The 27,172-nt window shown below is 36.9% G+C and overlaps 1 protein-coding gene across 3 annotated transcripts in view; it reads left to right on the forward strand.

Annotated features, from left to right (window-relative positions):
• Nlgn1 (neuroligin 1) overlaps positions 1 to 27,172 on the forward strand; it is a 677,570-nt gene that overhangs the window by 17,080 nt on the left and 633,318 nt on the right. For 2 of the 3 annotated variants that reach the window (XM_047563980.1, XM_047563982.1), the window contains exon 2: positions 2,510 to 3,322. In XM_047563980.1, the coding sequence (XP_047419936.1) occupies positions 2,830 to 3,322 (493 nt within the window). In that variant the 5' untranslated portion in view covers positions 2,510 to 2,829. Of the gene's footprint in view, positions 1 to 2,509; positions 3,323 to 3,777; positions 3,838 to 27,172 lie in introns of all 3 variants that reach the window. The other variant, XM_047563981.1, reaches the window with a different exon arrangement.

Here is a 27,172-nt window from a genome sequence, read left to right on the forward strand (position 1 = left end):
TTTCAGTTCCTCATGAGTAAAATGGGGATAACAGTTGAACCCATTTTATAGGATGGTTGTAAACTAAATGTGAATGCCTGAAAGCTAAGAGTGTGGTATATAAATAGGGAAGAAAACTGTCAGCAAATTTGAGAGTCTTTATATATAGGCATATAATGTTTTAATATTTCAGTAATTTAAAAATGCTCCCCCGCTGCCAGTACTGGGAATTGAGCCCAGGGAGGTGTACTATTGAGCTACATTCCAGTCCATGTTACTTTTTATTTTAAGGCAAGACCTCACTAAGTTGCTCAGGTTGGCCTTGAACTTGTGGTGCTCCTGCCTCAGCTTCCTAAAAGTCCTTGGGTACTTCAGGAATATATGCTGCTGTACCAGGCAGAGCAGGCCATATTTTTACATTAGACTTGGACGAATAGGGTAGATCATTTAACTTTCTCTGTTTCTATAATATTATCAGAATATTCACTAATCTCTATATTTTGAATATGCATAAATAAACATTTTTGTAATTCAAATTTTAATATATTGAATCAAATAATGATTTCTGGAAAAACTTTTGGGGTAGATACTACAGTTCTCTCTTTATATATGCGTGTAAAATAGGATGTTTTTGTAACCTCTGAAGCCGAAGTAATTAATATTTGAAAATTCACCATGTCATCCAGAATTCAAATCCTTCTTAATTTGTGTTAAGATCTTAAAAATCAGTGAGAAACAAGAGCCCTTTCTTCTTAACACAGTTCAGGATTTGTGAGTATTGGAAATGTTGTATTACTTTGTCAATAACCATGAATATTTTTTATTATTATTAATGAGATACCAATTATGTCAAGCACTTTTGGAAATCCCTGTACTTGGAAATTAGGCTAAATAAAAGATGGTTGATGGAGACTTTAAAGGCCTCACCACTGGTTCTTTATCTTATTTATTAAGATGGTTCTTCTTAAACACCAAAGGGTAAACAGGAAAGACTCTGTTGTGCTGTGGCTCACCATGATCCCAAACAAGAATAAGCATAGTATACATAGGTTTATGTAGCTAACTCTTCCATAAATGCCATTGTTCTGGGACATAAGTAGGATGGGTGTAAGCCTATCTTTGTATGGTAATGTGCTTTCACAGCAAAAGTATGAGAATTGACACGGACCAAAGTATTCTTAAAGAAAGACATTTATCTTCTTATTGCCTTCTGTGATGGATTGTTCAAAGCTAAAGGAACACCAGGACAGAAACAAATCTCCTGATGCCCTATATAGTTTTTACAATCTTCTTTTAAATAATACAAAGTCAGGGTAGTCTCACTGCCAGACCAGCAGTTCTTCAGGAATCTTCCCATAATATGACAGGATGGGACCATCTCTAATACAAATCAACACTATTATTTTCAAAGTAAGCACTTTAAAAGGTTGCTTGAAGAAGAAAAGACAAATTTTCTGCGCCGCATGCTATTTGGCAGTTACCGTATGACTACCCTGTGAATTGCATTCATAGAATGTCACAGCTTATTCTGATGCATTTTAAGCTGAACTGGGTAAACACTGTTAGGTGTTTGATTAGTGTTAATATGCAAGATGCCATGATTAGGTATGATTGTTCTTTTGAATTACCACACTTTTTAAATATTCTTCCTTTGATCTCTAACAAATGGTAAGAACAAAATTTGTAATTTAAAACATATTGACTTTGACTCAGAAATTCATTTACACATTGCAAATTTATTGTTACCTAATATATATAGCTAGCTGGTGAAACTTTGGTCTGAAAAAAAAAAGGGTGCTGAATATTTTTCCCTTCTTCAAATTGTGTCTAGTGACATTCTCTTCCAAATTCTTGAGTCTATATGTAAAGTAGGGGCTCAATAATCAGTATTTTATGCAAATTTCTGAGACATAGCAATGAACTTGACCTTAGGAGGTAGCTGGACTTAAATTGTAGCTGAACTCACATTTGTTTTCTTGAGTTGACATCACCTTTGTTTTTTTCCTCTAAGCATGGGGATTGGGAACCACTTTTAGGTTTTTTTTTTTTTTTTTTTTTTTTTTGTATTTCAATATGTACAGTCATTCTTATGGAGTTTATGTTCCATTTATACACTACCAACTTTTTAGAACTTTTTTTTTGCTATTGGATTCTAATTTTGAATATGTTTGTTGATTAATTCTGTAGTCACTTGAAGTGATTGAACTTTCAATAGAGGGGAAATTTCACACCTAACTTACAGTATTTTAAAAATACTTTACTGTGAAATGCTCCTTCAACCATATATTTTGACAAGGCCTGCTTCCATTTCAGTGTATATAAAGTCAGCAGGCAAGTTCTCAATAATCTAATAATCAGTTATTTCACTTGTCATCTCACATCAAACCATAATTTTCCCATGGTCATATTTAAGTTACCTGACTCTAGCCACTATTAATATTTCTGTATTTCTGTAGCTTATAAAACATTTAGTTATCACTCTGTCTATTTTAGCTTGTTCATACTAATGATTTATTCTCATTTTCTCTAGGATATAGACCTGCAGCTAACTGGATTTGATTTATAAGAGGGAAATCTACAGTCAATGGCCACTCTCACCAAATTGCTACAATGGAAAACAGAATGGTCAATAGGATATGGTCTGATAAATAGTGATGATTGAAGATGCTGCTTCAATACATGTGAAATCAATGGGAGATACTTGCTGCATGAAGAGCATTCTGAGCTTTTCCCAACCAGCTCACTTTTGAGGAATTGGAGGCATATTCTACCATTATTCAGTCCATCTCGAGTGGATATAAATACGTTTGCCTCACTGTAACCAGACAGCCAGACAACTAATGTGGGATCATGGCACGGCCCAGATGCATGTGGCCAGATTATGTTTGGAGAGCAGTGATGGCAGGCTTGGTACACAGGGGATTGGGCGCCTCGTTGACTCTGTGTATACTGGGATGTTTGCTTCAGGCTGCCCATGTGCTCTCACAAAAATTGGATGATGTGGACCCACTGGTGACTACCAACTTTGGCAAGATAAGAGGGATTAAGAAAGAACTCAATAATGAAATTTTGGGGCCTGTTATTCAGTTTCTTGGAGTTCCATATGCAGCTCCACCAACAGGGGAACATCGTTTTCAGCCTCCAGAACCACCATCTCCCTGGTCGGATGTCAGGAATGCCACCCAGTTTGCTCCTGTGTGTCCCCAGAATATCATTGATGGCAGATTGCCAGAAGTCATGCTTCCTGTGTGGTTTACTAATAACTTGGATGTGGTTTCCTCGTATGTACAAGACCAGAGTGAAGACTGCCTATATTTAAACATATATGTCCCAACTGAGGATGGTGAGTTTTTGCAGGAAAAACAGGGAGATTTATATATATAGATATATATGTATATTTCTATTCTAAGTTCTAACAATATTAATTGATGTGTACTGGTAGTATGCATGGCTTTTCCTGTCGGCATGTAGACATATTTTACATGCTTGCATGCTGCTCTTTCTGTCTATGTGTGTCAGTATATCTGTTTTTTTTTTTTTTTTTCCTGTGCCTACTCATTTTCTTTCTTCCACAGCACGTATACTTAGGTAGAAATGGGCTCCTAATTTCCATTTCCTACCAAATGACTTCTGAGAAGATGCATCAACATTTCCTCATTGCATGTGCAGGCTCAACAAATGGGGATCTTTCGCACTCAGTAAATGCAGGAGCATATTAAGTTAGATAGTGGCGTTGCATGTTCCGGCGGTCTGTGATGGAGCGCCATGTTATTTTCTAGTCTTCTATTCATTTTTCAGTAAAAAGAATATCCAAGGAATGTGCCAGAAAACCCGGCAAGAAAATATGTAGAAAAGGAGGTATGTATAAAAGTGAAAATTAAAAAATGGGTAAAAAGCTTACCGAAGAAGAACAAGATACTCTCTGTAAGGATGTTCTGCTGATGCTGGGAAGTGAATGATTAGGTGATATTTGGAATTTGATGAAGTGTGGCAGGTAATAGGAAGATGGTTGAGTAGAGCTCCAGCTGAGTAAAGAACATTGGCAAAGCTCATTGATGATGCCTTATGTTGTAGTGCTGGTAGCATCGGCAAGAATTGAATCTCTGCTTTGAGTTTGCTTATGGGGAAGAAGACACTTAGAGTATTATGTTGCCTGCAAGGAACGCACAAAGTGCTATCTACTAGCTGATCAGTTTTGACCTCTGAATTCTTTCTGAACAGATTCAGATTTGTTTCCTCCTCAAATTGATCAGTTCAGTCACTGAGTTTATTTTTTGTTTATTCTTGCTTCTCTCTAATACCCTATGAATTTTCTCATCATCAGGATAAATTTGCCATAACTGTTGGCAATTGGCATTATTAGGTAATATTTTTTCTAAGAGCCTTTATATTTTCTGTTAAACTTCCAGAAGGAATGGGATTTTTATTTTATATTTAATATTTCCCATCTTAAAATTACTTTAACATTTTTATATTTATGTTAAACAATTTAAAACATAGGGAAGAACATGATTCAGAAGCTACAATTAAATCAACCTTCAAATCATCCTCTAGCCAGATTGAGCAAATGTAGACTCTGACAGCTGCAAGCTTGCATCTGAATGTAGCTGGTCCACACTCTGTTTTTATATAACATTCCGTAAATCACTCATAGGAGAGGAAGATTTTCTATGACAGTAAATCACATAAGTGTTATTTTGACCTTATTCATAACTTTGTAGAATTCCTAATCTTCATACAGAAGTCATATTAATATTCTAGTGCTGCACATTCTCTCTCTCTATGCACTTCCAAACTCTGGGCTGCACCAAGTCAGATTTCATTACTGTATTCTTGTGGAGCAGGGAGGGTCTAAACTATTCCTTTTTACCGAATTGCATCATGTGAAAGACACTTCAAGTGACAAAATTCTCAACTGGCATTAGAAGTATTTGCATTAAACTGACATTTGTTTTGTTCTTGCTCTTGTTTCTTTGGTAACACTGGTAGAATGGAATTTAATTTCCATTTTTTTAATTGATGCCATAATTTGGGTTAAAAGCATAGCATACTTATGAAGGTGGAAATGAAGTCGACAGGGGTGTTTTAAACAACTAAAAACAAGTCTCTTGTTTTTCCCCCAGTGAAAATAACTGCAGTAATTTACATGTCTCCAACTAATGTACAATACTGCAGTAGTTATTATTATGCAGCTTATCAGGCATGTGTAATTAGCTAAGTGACTTTCACCTCCTATCACAAAGATGTTGATTCACAAAGTCATAAATAAAGATGCTATTGAAGAATGCATAAATAGAGCATAATACAAAAATATGTACGATCAAGAAAAAGATAAAGGCACCAGAAGTTAAACTTGGAAATTAGAAAGTGACCTTTCTTCTCATACAACTTCAGAGAGAAAAAGTTTTCTTAAAAATGTAGTTTTCATTCTTCTTTGGATTTTTGGTTCCATCTATTTTATAAGAGAGTTGGCAAAGAGGTGTGTAGGCTGTATTATTTATCTTGGCAGACTTTGAACTAATTCATAATTGGACTGGGGACAATATCTGTAGATGCCTGCTTGACTGTATGGTTTATAGTGTTTTTATATATTATTAATTAAACATTATTTAGAATTATTTTGCTTGGGAATTCAATATATCATTTTTTTTATTAAATAAGTTCTGCTTACTTATTAGCTCTTTGTTTCTTATTCAAAGTCAGAATAACAAAGAATTTAAATGTATTTTCCCCATACAACTAGTATTTTTAAAATAAATAATAACCAACTTCAGAGCTTGGCTTTAGAGTAGCAGAAATTTTTTCCACCCAAATCTTTATTCTTTCTTCTCTACTATGAAGTGACTATTTTGGTCACTTCCAAAAATCATTATTATCTTGTTTCAAGAAATCATTAGTCATTTCATACCTATTTATGCATATGCTAATATGTACTGTATATGGAATACTAGTTCCTCAGCAGAATTCCAGATGTTTATAAATGGTGGTTCAGGAACTGTGTGAATAGTTGTGTTGTCTTTTTTCTTGGTGCCAATAAAATTCTGGCTTGTTATCATTTACCTTTCTTCTTGTAAAGTATGTACAGTCATTTGCAGAGGCAGATGGACCCCTGTTCCTGTGCCAAGTACACTATAGTCTGTGCATCTGAATTCATTCAGAACCACTTCCTTATTGCCAATTATAAGCCTTGTAGTATTCAGGGGAGTCAGCAATGAATGAGACAGACAAAAGAGTCCTCTTCCCATGGAACTTACATTCAAGTAACTTTACAAAGAGCAGTGCATTTTCTGCACTCTGGTCTACACAAAAGAAAGAAAATATTCTCCTTCATTCAAGATGCCATATTATAATTTTTAAATAGAGTTTTTATAATATTTTCCTGTGCATTTTAAGAGAAGAAACAGATTTATCCATAGCCTACCTCTCATTCTAAAATAGGTCCCAGTTGCACATTTTAATCTATCTTTTTATATTTCCCACGATAATTTTAGCCATATGTTAATTACCCTCTAGATATTTCTTCAGGGTTTCATTCTTGCAAAATTGAAAAGTGGAATGAATTTTTAAAATGAGGTGACTATCAACACTTGCACAGATAGGCAGATAGTATAGAAACTAAAATTTGGATGGGGAGGATATTTGCTTTTATATACTAGGTGTTTTATAGAATTTGTCCATTTAAGCATTTACAACTTTTTGAGAAAAGTATACTAGTATGAATTTTACAAACAAGTAAATAGATTCTGAGAAGCAGTTATTTTAACCCAGTTTCTACTGCTATTGATGGTAGAAGTAGATATGGCCTTAGTTCTTGATCGCATTAGAAAAGTTTCCATTATGTTAAATTTACTCTTGTAGATGATTCTGTTGCAGAGGCATGGATCTCTCCACCTTCCCTCCTTCCTTTCTTCTTTTGCTCATTCAAATACATCAAGAGTTCTTTTTATTCTCTCAGTTGACAATATTTTAGACAAACCCAAAGTCACCTTAATTGAAGGTTAGCAACTGATTTCCAAAAGCATGTGTAGTACCCATTTTAGTGAATGCTTTTAATAGTACACTCATTTTATTACTCTCTGGACTAAAATCCTCAAAGATTCCCTTTGACTGCTACTAAGGAGTAGTTTTAACTGTCTTATTTCCCTTTGTTTCTTTAGGTTGCTCTCTTGTGAGAGTTGCTAACAAACAGCAAGGTGGTCAAATACTAGGCAGTAAACATGAGAAAGAGGAACAAGGGACCTAGAGAATCCACAAACAAATTGATTGGCTCCTGGATACTCCAGAGTTGTGCAGCCTTGTATTCCTCCAGCACGTTTACTATTATTTGCATAGCTTTTCTGAGGTGAATACAGAATTTTCATTTCCATAGCCATGAGACTTTAACCCACTCTTTCATTTATCCTAATTTTTATTGTGCAGAAAATTGGAATGTTTATAGATGGCTCTGGTGTAATTCATCACTTCTTGAACATTTTGTTCTTGGTTTTCAGGAGTATTTTATATGCTCTGCTTAACCATTTTTACCTGAGGTGATACTGAATTCATTCAGGATATTTTCCACAAATTTGGGGTTTATTTGGTTGTTTAACACAGGGACTGATTTTTCCCTAATTAAATATGTGTAAAAATGACTCCTATCACTGTGAACGTGTTTAGGATTTTAAAGGGGATTATATTCCAGAATGCTCTTCCTTCTTGGCTCATACATTTCTAACCAATTTATTTATTCATTTAACAAATATTCATTGAGTGCTTACTCTGTACTAATTATTACTCAAGGTCCAAGAGATACATTGCTGGACTAAAGAGGAAAAAATCATCCTTGTCTTCCTGAAGCTCACAGGCTAGTATGTGAAGGCAGGTTATAAACAATAAACACAATAAACAATTAATTGGAAAGGTGTAAAAAAGGAAAGAAATAAACAGTATGGAGGATAGAAAATGCCTATGTGGAGGATGAATGTAATTTTAAGGAAGGCAGTCAGGGTAGGCCTTTGGGAGCAAAGAACTAAAGGAAATGAGGTAGATATCTAGGGATAGAGCAAAGCAGAGTGGAAGGATATTAACGTGGGATTCTGTCCTACGTATTTAAAGAACAATTAGGAGTCTAACGTATCTGGAAAAGGGAGGGGGAGAGAGAGAATGTTCAGATTTTGAAAAGACACTGGTCAATGGATAACTGGAAGAACAGAATTATCAATTAGGATGGAAAGGGGTATAAATGGTTTATGGAATAGTACAGTGGGAAGATGCTAAAGTTTAGTTTTGGACATATTAAATTTGAGATGACTTTTAGACACCCAAATGTAGATATTGAGGAACTAATGTCCTGAGCCAACTTCCAGATACCAAGTTCAGGAGATATCTAGGCAGACATATAAATTTGGGAGTATCTGTGATAGAGAAGGTAAAGATTTTAAAGTTATGAGGTGAAGTGGGAATAAAAGAAAGCCAAGGAATATAAACAATAAAGATACAAAGGACTAAGCCCTGGGAACATTACAAAATTAAGAAATCTGAGAGAAGAAAGCAATGGAAACTTAGATAGAACTACACATAATGTGAGAGGTTTGATAATCAGCTTTCCATGGCTATAAGAAATTCCTCACATAAATAGCTTATAATGAGGAAAGGTTTATTTCAGTACATGGTTTCAGAGGTTTCAGCCATGGTTGCTTGGCCCATTATTTGGGGCCAGTTCTAAGGCAGTGGCATCATGGCAGAAACGTGTGGCGAATGAAACCTGTTCACCTCAGGGAAGGTGGGAAGTGAAAGAGAAAGGAAGGAGCAGGGTTCCAATATTCCCTTTAATGGCATACACCTATCATCTGACTTCCTTCCACTAGCACCTCCCAATAGCAGGCAACCAATCTTTAGCATATATGCCTTTGAGGCACATTTAAGATCCAAAGTATAACAAGAGATTGATCTAGATTTTTGTTGTTGTCAATGGCCTGGAAGTTACGTGAAGAAAATGAATCAAAGCAAATGTGGTGATCAATTTTATGCAAGTGAACTATGGGGTTGTGTAGGTCTTACACACTGGATTGGACCTAAGAGAGAATGAAAACTGATTTGGAGCTGTGAGCATAAATAATTATTTGAAGTTTTGTTCTAAGAGGGAGCAGGAAAACATGAGGGAGGAAGACAATAAAGTTTGTTTTTGTTTCTATAGGTTAAGATGGAAGAAATAAAGAAATATTTATATGTATTAGGAAAGAAATAATTAAAATACAGGATAAAGATGACTGAACTTCTGGAATAATATCCTTGTATTCATGAGAAAGATGGGATTCAGTACAAAATTGGGGTTGGGGATTAAAAAAATTATGGGCATATGCTTTAACATGTTGCTAGGCATGGTATATGAATACATGGATAGAAGTGGTAGTGGGATTCTCTTCTCACCTGATTTTTTCTTTTTTAATCTTTTGATGTATAATATTAAGGTGATAGGAGTTAGAATTAATTAACATTGGTGAGCTTTTACTCTATTCTAGGCATTTGGCCACATTATTTAATATTACAACAACCCTGTGAGATTCTTATTCTCACTTTACAGATGGAGAAATGGAGGACCAAAGAAGTTAACTATTTTGCTCAGATATTAATGTTTTGACCAACTAACTATATATATTTATTTTATGTATATTTATAACTATATATATTTATTTTATTTATATCTATATTTAGGGAACTTCTTTAGAATGGAGGAACTAAAACAAAACAAAAAGAGAACAGCAACAACAGCAATCCTGTTAATTTGGGGTTATAGATCAAATAGAAAATGGTGGCCAACTTGTTAGTAGAAAAACAACCCCACACTGAGACAGTTGCAACATTTGGTTCACTTGGGGTTTGAAGATGAATGGGAAATCAGGTCAAACCAAGGATTTGACTTCACATTTGAATTAGTAGCTATGGACAGATGTGGTTTAGTCTTCTGCAGGCTGAACCGCTTAAGTTGGATCTCTGAAATGAAGTAGATCTAAAGGGTTGTAAAGTTTTACAAGAACAAGGTCAGTTGTTCCATTGTTTACTGACAGGCCAAGAGAGTTTCCTGAAACAACTGATTAAAAGACCATTATAGGTGTCCAACTCAATTTTTCCAGAGAATAAATACTTTTTTCTTATAGAACCTAGGGTTGATGTTGAAAACGTTTAAGACTCATGCTACCAGAAAAAAAGAGTTATTCTAAAAAATAAATCCTTCACAGAAACTGCTATCCTTTCTCATATCTTATGTAATATTGTTCCCTTATATATTCTTTTCATTATAGAGAACACTATGAACTTAATAATTATGATTCAATCTTAGCTTAACTGACTTCTATGGTTCTTAATATTATTTTATTGATAATTTTACAGACTTTTATAAAATTCTCCTATGAACACATTTTATCTTCTTCCCTGATGGTGTTACATGATGAAGTAGTTTTGAACATGACCAAGCTTCAAAAATTCTGCTGATCACAACACACTTTTTCTGGGTTAGATCATCTAAAACTTTGAATTAGATGTGGAAGCATGATTTCTAACAAAACACCTTCTTTTTTATTAAAATTTAAAAAAAATGTTCTTTTTATATTTATGATTTTAATTTTTTTACATGAGAGTAGAGTATATTTTAAAATATTTTACATTCATAGTATAACTTTTTTCAATTAGGATCCCATTTTTGTGGTTGTACTTGATGGGGATTTACACTGGTCATGTCCTCATATATGTGGATAGGTAAGATATGTTCAATTCATTCTACTGTCTTTCCTAGTCCCATCTTCCCTCCCTTCTGTACATTTTCCTTTGTCAAGTCCAGTGAACTTCTAATCTTCCCTGCCCTTGTTGTGGGTTAGCACCCACATATGAGAGAGAACATTCTGTCTTTGGATTTTGGAGACTGGCTTATTTCCACTTAACATGATATTGTCCAGTTCCATCCATTTACCAGCAAATGCCAAAATTTCATTCATCTTTATGACTGAGTAATATTCCATTGTATATATATGCCACATTTTCTTTATCCATTCATCTGTCGTAGATAACCACATTGGTTCCGTATCTTGGCTATTGTGAATTAAGCTGCTTATAAACATTCAAGTGACTGTGTCACTGTAGTATGCTGATTTTAAGTCCTTTGGGTACAAACCAAGGGGTGGGATAGGTGGGTCAAATGGTGGCTCCATTCCAAGTTTTCTGAGGAATCTCCATACTGCTTTCCAGAGTGGTTGCACCAATTTGCAGTCCCACCAGCAAAGTGTAAGTATAAGTGAAACTTTTTCCCCACATCCTCACCAGCATTTATTGTTGCTTATTTTCTTGATAATTGACATTCTGACTGGAGAGATATGGAATCTCAATATAGTTTTGATTTGCATTTCTGTAATTGCTAGAGATGTTGTCATATATTTTTTGATCATTTGTATGTCTTCTGTCCGAGGTGCTGGTGATAAAGATTTTCTACCATTTTGTAGGCTCTCTGTTCACATTCTTGATTGTTTCTTTTGGGGCAATGAAGCTTTGTAGTTTGATATCATTTCATTTATTGATTCTTTACTTCTTGCACTTTAGGAGTCTTACTGAGGGAGTCTGTTCCTAAATTGATTTGTTTTTAACTGATACCTAAAGACATAAAATTGCACATGGGATAATGCAGTGTTTTGATATATGTGTACATTGTGCAATATTTAAATCAGGTTAGACATTTGCTTCCTCAAACACTATTGTTTCTTTATAGTTAAAACATTTGTATTCCTTTCTTCTAGCTTTTTGAAATATTTAATACATAATTGTTATGTGTAGTACAGTTCTGTTCAATAATTACACACCAGAACCTCTTGCCCCTATCTAACTACAACTTAGTGCCCATTGGTCCTCCTCTCTCCTTATCTCCCTTCCCTATCCTTCCCAACCTCTTGTAACCACCATTCTACTCTTCACTTCTTAAGATCAACTTTGTTAGGTTCCACGTAGTATGACTGAGCTCCTGTGCTGCTTGTCTTCCGTGCCGGGCTGATCTTCACACAGCCCTTCATGGGACAGGACACATAATGGAAGACTTCCTGCATCAGTTGCCCAGGACTGTCCTAACTAACTGTGTGGCATGAAACAACAGACTCACCCTCTCCCAGTTCTTCAGGTGAGATGTCTGTAAAGGAGTCAATGAGGGTTGACTCCTTCTGGAGGCTCTCAAGGATCATCTCCTGCCTCTTCCAGCCTCTGGTGATTGACAGCAGTCCTTGGTGTCCCTTCACTTGTAGTTGGATCATCCCGATCTCTGTCTCTGTAGTGACATGTCTTTCTTCTCCATGTGTGTCCCCTGGGTCTTGTAGAGTCACATGGCTTTCTTATAAGGATGCTAGTCATCAGATTGAGGTACCACATTAATTCAGTCGGAACTCACCTTAATTGCATTTGTAAAACCTCTATAATATTTTGTCACTGTATTGGTTAGCTGGGTTGCCATTACAAAATCCAAAACCTGCAGAGTTTAACAGAATTTTTTGGCCTTATAGTTTTAGAAGTTAAAGTCTGAGATTAAGGTGTCAGTAGAGTTATTACCTTCTAAAGGCTATGGAGAAAAATCGTTTTGGGTCTCCCTCCTTGACTCTTAGATGGCTATCTTCTCCCTGTGTCTCTTTACATGGCATTTATAGGTCTGTGTTCAAATTATCACCCTCCACCTTTTAAAAATAAGAACACCAGGTAAATTGAATTAGAATCAACTCATCTTGACTCTGTAACGCCTCATCTCAACTAATCACATCTGCAATAACACTATTTCCAGGCAAGGTCACGTTCTGAGATTCCTAGACTAGGACTTGAACATACAAATTTAGGGAAGACATAATTTAACCCATAACTTCCATGTTCTGAAGTTCCAGATGGGCTTAAATTCTTGAGACACCAAGGATACTTTTGCTTTTTACAAATTGCAGCTCCATGAGTACCTTAAAATGGTGGAATCCTATGCCTATTTTGTAGTTTAAAACATTATTGTGTATTAGGATTAAATAGCTTGTCCAAGTTTGGAGTGCTGAAGCTCCTGCTCAAATCAAAACACAAATTTCTGCCTTCACCACAATGGTTCTTCTGACAAACATGAATTCTCTCTGCTCTCCAACAAATTTTTTTAAAATGTTTTTTAGCTGGAGATGGACACAGTACCTTTGTTTATTTATTTATTTTTATGTGGTGCTGAGGATGGAACCCAGTGCCTCACACGTGCCACGCAAGTGCTCTACCACTGAGCCCACAAGCCCAGCTCTCCTCAACAAAAATTTTAAAAGTTGTTTCTAAGTACTTTTCCATCAAGATAAGATTAGTCCAATATATTTTTAAATACCCAAGTGTTTGACTTTGTGTAGACAAAATGATTCAAATTATTTTTTTTATATTTTGTGAATTTTAACCATTTTATCCAGATGGTTGCTTGGATGCAAACTTGTTTTCAGTCAAAATTAAGCTCCTATCAATATAAAATTGTTTTAGCATTAATTTTCAATTCTGTTTCATTTATCACAATTAGGTAATTGGACAAAGTTCTTTTTAAAATAATTTTTAATTTAAAACCTACTTGTTTCTTTACTGTAATCCTATTCATTTAGTATCTAGGTAACAAGATCACTAAAGAAATCTAATTATGATGAATAATTTTCATCAAAGCATATAAAATATTTCGAAAATCAGATTTAAACAATGACAAAAAGTAATCATAATAGAAGGATCTGGAATCACTGTAACAATAATTAAACAATTTTCAAAAGTAGAAAATCTGATTAGTCAACAGAGGTTGTAGTTGTCTACTCGTCACTTTACTCTTCTTCCCTTTACTATGAGGTGAAGCTCATCTGAATAGTTACCCTAAAAAGGAAATGATATGGCTTCTCTTCATCTTAGGAGGGTGCCCCGACACCTTCCCTTTCTTTTTTCTCTCACAAAAGTGTTCCCATTCTTTCAGACTCCTTCTTCAGAACCTCTTGTCACACACAGTTCATCCTAGTGGGAAGTGTTATGGTTTAGATATTCAGTGTCCCCAAAAGCACACATGTCAAACAATGACAGTATTTTCCGATGATTGGGTAATGAAAGCCTTACCCTGATAGTGAATTAATCCACTGATATGGATTAACTGACATAGTGTGACTAGAGAAGTGCCTTTAGGGTTTTTATATTTTGTCCCAGGTGAGTGGAGCACTCTCTGTTTACTGATGGCCATGTCCTGAGGTGCTTTCCTCCTCCACACCCTCTGTCCTGATGCTCTGTCTCATCTCAGGCCCAGAACAAGGGAGTTGCCCAACTATGAACTGAGACCTCTGAGGGCCAAATAACTTTCCTCCTCTAAATTGTTCTTATCAGATGTTTGGTCACAGTGATGAAGAAGCTAACTAAAACAGGAAGTAAAAGGAAGAGGAGGGAATAGGGGAGGAAGTATGAACCGCACAGGGGTGACACCAAGTGTAACTCTGCCAAGGAGCAGCAGAGAGGTTCCCAGGAAAGGAAGAGGGAGCCCTGGGGAAATTATTAGGACATACACATGCTTTCAGATGTGGCCTCCCAGGAGCAACTGTGTCCCTGTGGGGCATCCCTGGGAACAGAAATGCCCATAGCCAGCTCTGACGCCTTTCCTCCATCTACCTCAGATCACCATCTTTCCTACAGCAAGCAGTCAGGCCTCTCTCTACACTTTCATCAAAAAGAATTGGAATATATATGTGGCACGGTAATTTACAATCCGGGCAGATCCTGAGGCTTCTGAGCTGCTCTACACGAGGAGCCAAGCAGCTTGCGAGCAAGTCTCTCGACTTATCCAGCCTCCCCACCATCACATGGCCCAGACTCCCACATATTTGGCACCACCTGGACAACTCAGCCCCCACCTGTACCTCCAGTGGAAGGATTTCTTTTCTTCTCTTTTGAAGTAGAACAAAGGGGATTCTGTTGCTTTATTTTTTACAAAAAGTTGGAAATCATTTATCTAGGGAATTAAATTTGTTCCAATGAAAATTAATATATTTGTAAAGAAGTTTGGATTCTGACATTTTTCTATAATGCACATCCAATGTTTTCTATTGCAAGTGACTCTGAACGGTCTTTTATGAAGACATTCTCAAAGGAAAACATGAAACCCTTGGAATGTTTACTGGGGCCTCAGGTTGTCATTAGGTAGAATCTTGAACAATTGCAAGCACGATTTTCTTTCTTCTTGGATTATTGTTCTTTTTGGCGTCCTGGTGCTTTGCTCTGCCTCGTGTTCTGACAGCACTGTCTCAGCTTTTATAGCCTAGTGTTTCCCCCTCTCTCTCTCAGCCACAGAGCTTCCTGCAGGCCGAGCACCCTGTCTGTTCACAACACTAGTGGCTCAGTTGGGCAGCCATGTCCTCTGTCCCCAAAGAGTCTACAGCCCAATGACACCCTGCCAGTAATAAGAAACAGGACGTTTATGTTGATGTCCCTGTCACTATTACAAAGTAAAGATGAGCTTAATATGTATTAAAATCTCAAATCCAAAGAATAGCTGCTTTTGTTAAAAAAAAAAAAAAAAAACTGGTAATGATGCTGATATTTGGCACTGTGTTCCCTATAATAAAGCATTTAATTAAATCTTTAAACGTGTATGGAGCACAAAATATGCACATCAGAATAAAACACATCAGGCATAACCAAAACTATAATTATATCAGCCTTGTTACCTGAGCCCACCTTAGTTGCTTTGCCAAGAAGCAGTAGTTTAAAACTTTGTATCCATCTGGTTTTCTTTTCTTTTCTTTTCTTTTCTTTCTTTCTTTTTTTTTTTTTTTTTTTCAGAAAGCCTTCTACCATACCTGCACAAATTTCTTTAAAGCTTAGAAATGCTTTGGCTACTGATACAGCAGCTGCTGAATTACTGATTACAGGCCGCTGCTTCCAGAGGTAAATTAACAGCTACTGCTCTGGGTTCTTTTCTCCTTTTGAGCAAAGCCCTCGGGCAGACCCCAAAGATACTGAGATGAAAAAAGCTTTCAAGAGCTACCCTCAGAAGAGCTCACTAACTTATGGGGGAGACACACGAAAAAAAAAAAGACAATGTGTAAGAGCCTTGAGGGAGGGAGGTGGGGCTGGTTGGGGGGGCATCCGGAGTCTTTGATTTAGAGATCTTGAGATAGAAAGTTGTCCCCAACATGAGTACTGAAGGACGGATACTCTGGTCTCTCCATACCTTCAAGGCTAGTGGATGCTCTGCAACCATTTTCCTGATTAGCTCCAATTTGAAATATTTTCAACCACAAGATTTGCTTGTGCGTATACGTGTAATGTGTAAATCCCCCCAACACACACACACACACACACACACACGCACACACCTCTTTCTCTCCAGGTATCAGTTATTTCCTCTTAGCACTCCAACTTTATCCTGCTTTAGAAACACTACTTGCCCACTTCTGAGATGCAGATCTGATCTGCCATGAGTTAGAAAATGTTATGTGCACACTTGATAAAAAACAACTTTGCAATAGGCTCAACATGAGAGTCTCCACTGTGAATATCCCGTGACAGCTTAAGTCTATAGACTTTACTTGGAGGTAACTTTTTTAGTGTTATGTTCTGAATAACTGAGACTACTAAAGAGGCAGACATTAAACAAATGGGGAGACGACTGCTCATGAAGCTCTGTAGGAGATTTGTGAGGGAACGTCTCAGAGATGTGGGCAAAGACATTGCTTATCCTGTCACTCAGGGTACTGCAGACGCTGTCCTTCCCATTTCCTCTTCCTCCATTTCCTTTCTCTAATCTATAGCTTCTATTATTTATTGCCATGGCCATCATGACCACTTGTAACAGGTCTTCCTACTTTAATTCCTTCTGCAATCTAGTCTACCCACAGTGGCCAGTGTAAACTTTATTTCATCGAAAACAATATCACCCTTTTCTTAATTCTTTTGAGAATTCTCTGTTGCTTTTAGAATAGATATAAAACTTAACCATGACTTACAAGACCCTACATGATGACTCCTGTCTGTCTTTGCATTCCCCTTCTCTCTATATATATTTCCCTTCCTTCTACATTTTATCTTTGCTGCTGGTCTTTTGATAACTGAAATAGTCAAACTCTTTCCTACCCCAGAACCTTTGCATTTAACATTTTTTTATCTTTAATGTATGATGCCTACCTCTTTTCATGTCTGGCTAAGTCTTGGCAAAGTGCTTTCTTGTGAAAATAGCCTTGTCTGATCCCTCTATGAAGGTAACTTCACCCTCTTCCTTCTGTTAGTTTTCCACAACCCCTTCATTATATTTTTATCTTTATATAAAATCATAGTGTTCACTTATTTGCTTACCTGTTTACTCTCTGTCTACCCAAGAACATTTATCTTTTCACTGATATATCACCAGCACTCACAAGGGATTCAACAAATACTAATTGAAAACACAAACAGCCTTAAGAAACAATGCGCTTTTTTGGAAAGAGCCTTCATCTTCCACAATCTGCATCTATTTGAGTAACACAGCACCTGCTATCATTCCTCAGCACACATAGTCAATTCTGTTCCTTTCGGCTATGCAATCACTATTTGTTTATGGCACAGTGATCCCAAAATGAAGGAAATTTCAAAGCCAACATCAGAGTCCTTAACTAAGAAATAACAGTGTTCAATGGCTCAGTGTCTGACAGATATAACCTGGACTCTATCGCAGGGGCCCTTGAGGCCAAGTGGCTGCCAACAGCCGAGGCTCTTGGCTCTCTGCCTGTGCATGTTACTGCCAGCCTTATTGCCTCCACGCTGAATTTATATTTTAATACAGGATGCCAACAATGCATTTGTGTAATAGAAGCACTAAGAATGATTTTCCTTTTCCAGGTCAGAAGCTTCATTTTCCTTTCCAACCTTCTATTTTAATTTCCTTTTCCTCTTACCCTACACCAGTTTCCCTCTCCTGACGAATATATTTTCTCTTCTAATTATTTTCTTTTACTTTCTCCTTGTTCTACCATCTACCACTGTGATAGGATTTCATGCCACTATTTCATCTGAGGCCTTCTTTTTGAGGTTATGGAAAAGGCAGAGCCTGAATATTGTACTAGGTGGTTTAAGAGGACACCTACTGGGATTTATTGAAGGAGCTCTCTATGTGCCAAGTCATAGCTCCTCCAATGGCCTGCGCTGGGGATCTCATTCCCAACCACTCTTTTAGCCCATCTTTGACTTCTTGATGCATCAGTGTAACTTTGTCCCACTGTTCTTTTATTAACTATTAACAAATACAAGATTTTCCAGGGAAAGCCAGAAATAACCTTCATTAAATAAAGCAAACCAGAGAATGAAACTTCATTTCATGCAGAGCACAATAGGGAAAGTTTGACAACATGGTTGGTGCCTAGGGAATGTTGTTTGGGGCACAGAAGATAGTGGTCCACTTCGATCACTGAAATACAAGGAAAGACTGGTAGATTCTCTGGTGAATAGAGACCAAATTCTGGACACTTGCAGTTGGACAGGTATGATGAGAACATCAATGACTTTGAACCTATTGGTAATAGGTGCAAGAGATAAATCTGTCAATGAGATAAACTAGATACATGTCTCAGAATACATTGTGGAACTGATAGAGAATAAGGTGTTAGATTTCTGGCAGGGCTGGTTTCATGGCCCAGTGAACTGTGCACCAAGCCAATACCTGATCTTGGAATGGCTCCATACTTGGATAAAGGGTGTACTGTCATCACCTTGAGACTATTAATCAGTTTTGAACAAAGGGTTCTATGCATATTTATTTTACAATGGGCCCTTCAAATTATGTAGCCGTCCTTCTTCTGATTTTGCTGGCATTTTCTCCTATTGCACACCTGTAGGTACTCATGTAATTCTGAGAGGTGGTAGAGTAGAAACCCTCTGTGCCTGGATAGTTATATTGAAACTTTCAACTAAAACACCATGACCATTACTGTTCCCTTTATATCTAAGGAGAAGCCATAAAAAAGAGACAGATTGTAACTTGGAGGAAATAAAAGAAAAACCTGTACTCCACTTATTCTTGTTTAAATGCATTTGTTCATTCTCTGATCAAATGGTGTCTAATAAGTCCCATTGTTTTAAAGGTTTTAGGTATTGCTTCTTTCTCAATAGACACCTGTGAAATAGTGACAGTGAGCATCGCCTGCTTACTGAGGAGAAATGTGAGGTGCAGGTAGGTTATATAAACTGGACAAGGTTCCATGGCTAGGAAGTGGCAGAACCAGGATGCAAAGCCAGGCTGCCAGCTCCATTGACAGTTCTCTTAGCCACCGAGTGTAACAAGTATTAGTGAAGGTTATGAATGGTAGGATGTTGCCCCAGAGAGAGAATGGCCAGTTGTCTTGGATGGGAGCTGATGAGAAGAACTTGTCTTAGTACTCGTAATTGAAATGGACTGTGAGGCAAGAGGAAGCCCGTCCACTGGGGAAGAGGATGCATGGAAGGAGCCAAAGAGGACTCTCCTAGGAAGAGAATAGCACGTGACCAGAGAGCACAGTGAGAGTGGAGTGGAGCTCTAGGCGGCTTCCATTTCTTTGCATGTGAGGATGTTGGAGTTTTTCTTGAAGGGCAGGTAGGTCACTGAAGGACTTATGTACAGCTTGATGTGATCAGATGGATACTGTAGGCTGTCTTCTCTGAATCAGAGCAGGATGGAATCCAAGGAGAATAAACTTCTGTAGTGACTAGTTAGAAGCTTCCCACAGTGGTGTAATGAACACCTCACTAGGGAAGTAGCTGTGGGATGGAGAGGAAAAAATGAAAAATGAGATGTTTCCTGGAAGCATGGTAGAGTTGGGGACTGATGGGTTTCTGGGGAGGGCTGAAGAAGGGATGTACCTCCCAGACCTCCAGGAAGTCTCACTGCCTGTTACCATCCTTCTGACCTGCTGCCCTTATTCCTCTAATGAGACTCTGTGACTTGGTTTCCCTGGAGCAGGAAGGATAGCACAGAGACTGAGTTGGGGTAAGAGAAAATTTAATTGGCGGCAAGAAAAAGTATCAAAAGCAGAGAAAATGGGGGGAAGACTCCAGAAAGCAAATGGAAAGGCAGGATTGAATACTAAATGATTTTTAATATCCTCTATGCTGGTTCTGAGGTAAATGCCTGAAAATAATACCACGTGTATGGATTTATTTTACTGAGTCTTTGTTGAAAAGTAGAACTTGTGAGAGAGATAGGTATGTCAGAACAGGACAGAGGCATGGCAGGGAAAGGCAGAAACAAGATGGAGGAAGAAATCATGACTCTACCTTCCCTTGGGCAGGCTTGAAGTTGAGGAGAAAGAAACACAGAGGCGGCAAACTGCAAACTGTCAACAGGAAAGAAAGCAAAATCATATAGCCAAATGTAAATTGCTAAAAGGAATTAGATTTGTAATAATGACTGGACAAACATAATTTTTCAGAACACTCGTAACTCATAGAATATATGTTGATTGAATTCAACATGCATTTTTATTTTTTTTATTTTTTATTTTTGAACATTTACCATGTGGCAGTCTTCCTACTACAAACCCAGTCTGTACAGGTTAGTGGCACATGAACTTGCAAGTACTGCACTCAGGTGCTTAACATCAAATTTAAATCTAGTTATAAAGTATCAAATATGTGTACCATAAGACCAGGAAAGTTATCAGGGAGGAAGAAACACTATACATCTCCATAAAAATGCAGTAACTCAATAGCTTAGGTGTAAATCAGGGAGTTTTCTTAAAGAAATAATACTTTGGATCAACTTTGAAGGATGAGTAGACTTTGAACAAGCAGGGATGTAGGACTTTTGTCCTGCAAAAAGAAGGCACTACCATTAGAAAGTTCTGGAGACAAGTGTCCAGTTGGTTAGGTCACAGAAAACATAGAATTGTGATGACTATTAAAAGCCTTAGAAGTTAGGGCTGGGGAGATAGCTCAGTCAGTAGAGTGCTTGCCTTGCAAGCACAAGGCCCTGGGTTCGATCCCCAGCACCGCAAAAAAAAAAAAAAAAAAAAAAAAAAAAAAAAAAAAGCCTTAGAAGTTAAAGATGAGGAATGTTACTGTCAATAAGTATGCATTGATGATTTTGGTGCAAAGCGATAAGAAGAATAATGGTCTAAGCACAGAGCAGGCAGGAAGTGGGAAGGGTGGAGAATGGATTATAGGAAAGGAGTCTGGCTAAGAAGTCACGGTCCTATAGTTATATGGAAAGTGACTGGCAGTGGCAAAGAAAAGATGATAGATTTGAGACACATTGTAAAGCAGAAATGAGCAGAACTGGAAAGCAGCTGAATAAGGAAGTGGATGGTGAACAAGGAGACATTGGCAAGGTCAACAACAGGTTGGGGCCAGAGTGGCCGGGAGGAAGACCATACTGTTAATAAATCATATTTCCAAATTTATTCCAGGGATAGATGAGTTTATGAAATTTTTGGCAAAATTGATTATGTGAATGAATTAACCAGTCTAACATGATGATCCAAGAAAAAGTATACTTTCATTGTAGGCACAAATAAAATACTAACCTCACCAGTGAAAAGAAGTACTGGGTTGCTTTTTCACCAAGGAAAGGAAATAAGGTGATGTATCTTCTGCACTAAGATTTCTTTTTACTGTCATTTCTGAGCTGTGTGTAGCTGTAGATTTGCAAAAGCAGAATGAATAGGATACGTAACACTTCTCTCTAAAAGGGCCCCCCTCTGCCATGGCTGTAAGAGCGTAATTCTCAGTGACAAGCTGAATTGAGGAACACACACAAGGACAATTGCACAGACTCAGCCTGTTTTTCTGGCTCTTTAACTGCTCCCATCAGGTGCTGTGTTTATTTGCATGGAAGCAGAAAGGACCCAGAGAACTCAAAAGCAGGAAAGTCACATGCCTTGCTGTGAGTAATACGGACAGGACTGGTGAGGCTTCTTCTTGAGACTCATATACCGAGATCATTAAGACCACATAAACCTCAGAGGAAGACTGAGAACACAGAATGTGGTACATGAAGTAGAAAATTTTCTAAAGCAATGGCAGAGACATCTGGAAAGAGCAAAGCATAATACCATACCTAGATTGCTTTTTGATGCTGACATGCTGGAAGAATAGGAATACTTTCAGGAAAAAGAAAGGGGCGAAAATCAAACCCATTCAAAGATTTTCAGGAAAATGAATTTAGTTCACATTTTTCAGGTGATCAGCAGATATGCCAGGACTGCCTTGTAGAAGTGATTTCATTTTACCCTAGATAGTCTAAAGGGACAGTCATCTCTCTTAAGACAGTTAGCATTGTTAAGAATTATGATTGAAGCACAAATTGCATAAAGATATCAATATTTTTATAATATGATTCAACAAGGAAAATCATTTATTGTCTTGGCATTTCTGTAAAAGAGAAAAGAGACCAAAGTCACTAACTGACCCAATTAGTAAACACATCAAGTTGCCATATTTTCTGCCCAATAACAGATGCTGGCCTTAGGGAGGTACACACTGCCTTCCAGATCATTGAGCAATTGACTTCTTCAGTGCTCTAATTATGCAGAAAGAGTTAACAGAGCTTCTAAATGCATTCCATACCCTGAGGGAGTGTTGAGTCCCAGGGAACCCCTCTGAATAAAAAACTGGACTCAGAGTATTCCTGAAATGATAATTTGCCAGTATCCTGTTTCTGTCAGATCACCATTATGTAGCAACATATAATGTTTATTCTTCAGTCCATTTTGTACCATGTTATGATTTAGATATGAAGTATCCTCCATGTGTGAGATAATGCAAGAAACTTTCAGAAATGAAGTGACTGGATTATGAGAGCAATAACCTAATCAATGGAGTAATCCACTGATATGGATTAACTGGGTGGCAACTGTAGGCAGGTAAGGTGTAACCAGAGGAAGTAGCTCACTGGGGGTGTGCTTTGAGGCATATATTTTGTCCCTGTTGAGCAGAGCTCTTTTTGCTTTCTGAGTGCCATGTCTTGAATTGCTTTCCTCTTCCATACCCTTCTACCTTGATAATCTGTCTCACTTTGTGCTCAGAGCAATAGAGTCAGCTGATCATGGACTGAACCTCTGAAACAGTGAGCCAAAATAACCTTTTCCTCCTCTAAATGGTTCTTGTCAGGTCTTTTGGTCACAGTAATGCAAAAGCCGAGAAAACATATGACATGTCCATGTTGGTGGCCTGACTCTTAAATGATTCCACATACACCTTAATGAAAGTTCACCTTAGTGAAAGTGAAGTCATTCTTGTCGGTTCTGTCCTTAAAACCCTTTGGCATGCAATTGGATTCTGGTAGCAATAGAGGTCACTGACTGTGTCCCCGTGTAGCTCAGATTGATGGGAAATTGTGTTATGACAATACATATATGATATGAATATAAGGCACTGTGGTAATTTTCGTGAAAGAAGAACTAATGTATTTTGGGAGAGTTAAAAGGCATGAGAGGTGATGATCCAATTTTGACTATGTTTTGGGTAAGGTTACAATGACAAGTCATAAAATGCTAGGATGGAAGGTGATCTTGAATAATATATATATTTGACAGGTATATATGGAAGGAGTGAAAGTGTACAGCGACAGAATAGAATAGGTAAATAGAGGCATGGAGATGAGGGAGCACAAGGGCTGTGACTACCTCCATGACTGGAGTTGGGCTGGGGTGTAGATAACTAGTACCAGCAAGGAAAGATTGATTGGGATCCATTGTGCAGGGTTCTGAATGCCAGTGTGAGGATTTTACATTTAATTTAGTAAGCAAAGGGGAACTACCAGATGTTTGTGCATAAGAGAGTGACATGATTAAAACTGTTTTAGGAAGATTAATTTGGCAGTTGTCTTTACATAGATTGATGTTGCAAGAGGCTGGGGCTTGGAAAAAATGTTCAGCTTTTGCAATTGTGTCATCTTACAAGAAGTTGATCAGTAATTTAAAAAATCTTATAAATATTTAAAATTTCTTGCAGTCTTATTGATTACCCATTTAAAAGGCTCCAAGGGGTTGGCAATAAAAGAGCATTATTAGCTTTTTGGTTTTTTGTTGGTTCTTTATGCAAAGAAAGGAAGGGATGCTGGAAGAACTTGCACTCGGTTCAGATGTTCTCTCAGAAAGGGACGAGGACCTCTGGCCTCCAGCTAACAAACCAGTTATGAAAAGGGTTATGGATTCATGAATCCCTGTTCTGGCCTTATCATTGAGTTGCTGTGCAACTTTGAGCAAGTCATGTTACCTCTCTGGACCTGTTTTCACTTGTGTGAAATGATAGTTTCAGCTCCTTAAACTCCAGAGTAGTGGCAGATTTCACATTTTTATGTTCTAAACAGGAACAAAGGGAATTGCAATAGTAACAGGATTAATATCACTCTGCATTTTCCTCTGCCTATTTCACAGAACTGCCCAGAATTCTAGTGAGGAGGATGGGTTTGAAGACTTCACTTCTTGCATATATTTAATGTAGCGTGAGCATGTTTCATTTCTTGTAACAGTTTAAATGCCAGCTTTAATGTTTTCTTGTCATGCTACTGTTGCTGTTTTCTCCTTTCCTCAGATGCTAAACGTTTGCAGATGTCTGCTTCCTTGTCCTACAATGAATTAAGGAGACATTTGCTTCTTTATATTTAAGAAGACTTAGAACACCAATTTAAATAAATTATCTGTGGTATAATCATGCTATATTTTAGTTTTATCTGTCCGAGAATAATTTAAATCATCTAGCTATACTGTGTAGTGGTTAAAAACATGAATGTAAGACAGCCACCACACGTAGAAAGAGCAAGCAGAAACTATTTCAATTAATGCACTTAATTCTAGTAGAATTTTAGACAACTAATAACAGTATTTTCCAGAATCACTGTTAGTCCATGGTTGTCTTCTTTTTTTAAATTGGAAGATGGTAAGATTTATAATTTTCTTTTATATTTTCTCCATTGTCTCTTTATTTGTATTTTTTTTTTTTTTCTGGGAGGCTATCAGAGAGTTTATAAAAGTTTTGTGTGGAGGGTGAGAGTCTACTTGAACTTTCCATGAATTGTGAGAAGTTTCATCTGGTCCAACAGATGTAGAGAAATGGGTGAGTCAGAAATTCTTAACTGGATTCACTTGCCATTTCTCTCATTCTGTTAGGAAGGAGCCTGTTGCTTCTGGATTTGCTCTACTATGTTTACATAGTGTTTAGCAGGCAGACTTTGAGGTCTCAAGGGTTTGAGGATACCACTGTTAAAAGTAGTACTTTAATTTTGCAAAAAAATTGGGCATAGAAATTAAAATGGTAAAGAAGAGTTAGGAATGGTCTTAGACCACTAAGGGGAAATGTTCTCAACAGGGGCTTTAGGGATAAAGTCAATGTGCACCCATAAGTGTATACATGTTTTGTGATTGTACATATGGGGAGGTTATGGTCCCCCAACAACACACATGCCTCCAGGCACTTGTGCTCATATTGCAGTTAACAAAATAGAACTTGCTCACCAATTTTAGTGAAATTGATTAAATGGAGACATGTACAGTTAGTTATGCCTCTTCACCTTCTCCTAAGTAACTTCCAAGTGGGTGTGATATATGTTTGAGAAAGTCCTGGTCTTCCCTTTTTTTCTTTGAGAAGACAGAAAAACATATCTGTTTTGAGCTACAAATCATTAACTGTTTATGAAATACCTATTATGAACTATTTATGGATTAAGTAATACATTAATTTATTCATTACTGATGGAACAATGAGAAGAATTAGTAACTAATAAAACGACAAGGTTATTAAGGAAGTCAACGTGGACCTATTCACCTGAATTGGCCTGGAAAATCTTAGGATGTTTAATGTAATAAAATAAGTTTTTAGGGAGCCTATATATGTGAAGCAATTGTCTTTTACCATAATTCTGGTTTGAAGAGCTCAGTACAAATTGAAATAAACTCACTGTTAAGGCTATGCACTTTATTATAATATAAAGGATGATGGAAACATCTTTGAAATTTATTGTGAGTGATTTTTCTTCCCACCAGAGATATAGCTTTGACGACTGAATTTCTATTAGACATTCTTGATATATTCAAATGTATAATGTCACATCTCTGTTTTTAACCTGCAGATCAGTGTGATCCAACAGAACCTTCTGTGGTCAGAGATACATTCTATATCTGCTCTGACCAAATATGAGAAATCTAGCTACATGTGATTTTAATCTCTTGAAACATGGCTAAGGTAACTAAAAGATGAATTTTTATTAGTAAAAGTAAATATTTCTATTGCTACCATGATTAATTGCTGCCATTTTGAGCAATGTGGCTAAAGACAAATATTAGTAACACCAGGAAAATACAAAATAATCTAGGGTTTTCAGATATGAATAAATTCAGATGTTTTTATCTAGAAGATAGTAACTAGAAATTGCCACAAAAAAGGTACTAGTTCAAATAGAGCTTGTCAAGTATGGTTTATTTTTACTTTCAGGCATTTTAATAGAAATAGGACAACATAAAATATATTTTAACTGACTTTTTGAAGAGTTTTTGTTGAAATTTTATCCTCAATACTTCAAAAATTAAAACAAAAATCCTTTACAACAGTCTGTTTAATCAAGGGTCATTTCATTTAGGATGCTCTTGCTAATACTCTTTCAGAGAGATAATGTAGCTATGAATTATTATATTTGTTTGTTTGTTTCTGGAATAGTGCTTACCATATTTTTTGCCAGGGATATATAGTTCTGGGCCACATATTCCAAACATTCTAGAAAATGAAAAGTTATTGCACCATTTTGGAAATATTTTTATGAGTCCGTTTTTATGCTTACAAACTTGTCATGGCTTTTGTTTCTGGAGAATTTAAATTGACCATTATAACTGTTGCTTTTCAAATAATTTCCTAAGACAGTGCTCATGATTTAGAATCTACTCTTCCTTTTTTGCAAATGAGCTATTGTCAAAAATGGTAAAACTATCCCAGCAGAAGAGAAAGGTATATTTCCCTTGGGATCTCTTGAAAGTCACTGACTGGGAAACAAAGATGTTTTCATAAGGCTGCTCATGAGTAAACTCTTATTATCAGAAGCGATGTCTTCATTTCTTCCAGTGTTTTCTTAGCTTTGATCTGACATCAGTTTTGTGCTTGTTTGTCTTTTTGAGGCTTATTGACGTATAATTGACAAATAAAAAAATGTATATATTTCAGATGTACAAGATAATGGTTTCCTAAATGTATGTATTGTGAAATGATTACTACAATCAAGCTAATTAACATATTCAAC

The sequence above is a fragment of the Sciurus carolinensis genome, chromosome 9 (genome assembly GCF_902686445.1).
Source record: "Sciurus carolinensis chromosome 9, mSciCar1.2, whole genome shotgun sequence".
Classification (NCBI taxonomy): domain Eukaryota; kingdom Metazoa; phylum Chordata; class Mammalia; order Rodentia; family Sciuridae; genus Sciurus; species Sciurus carolinensis.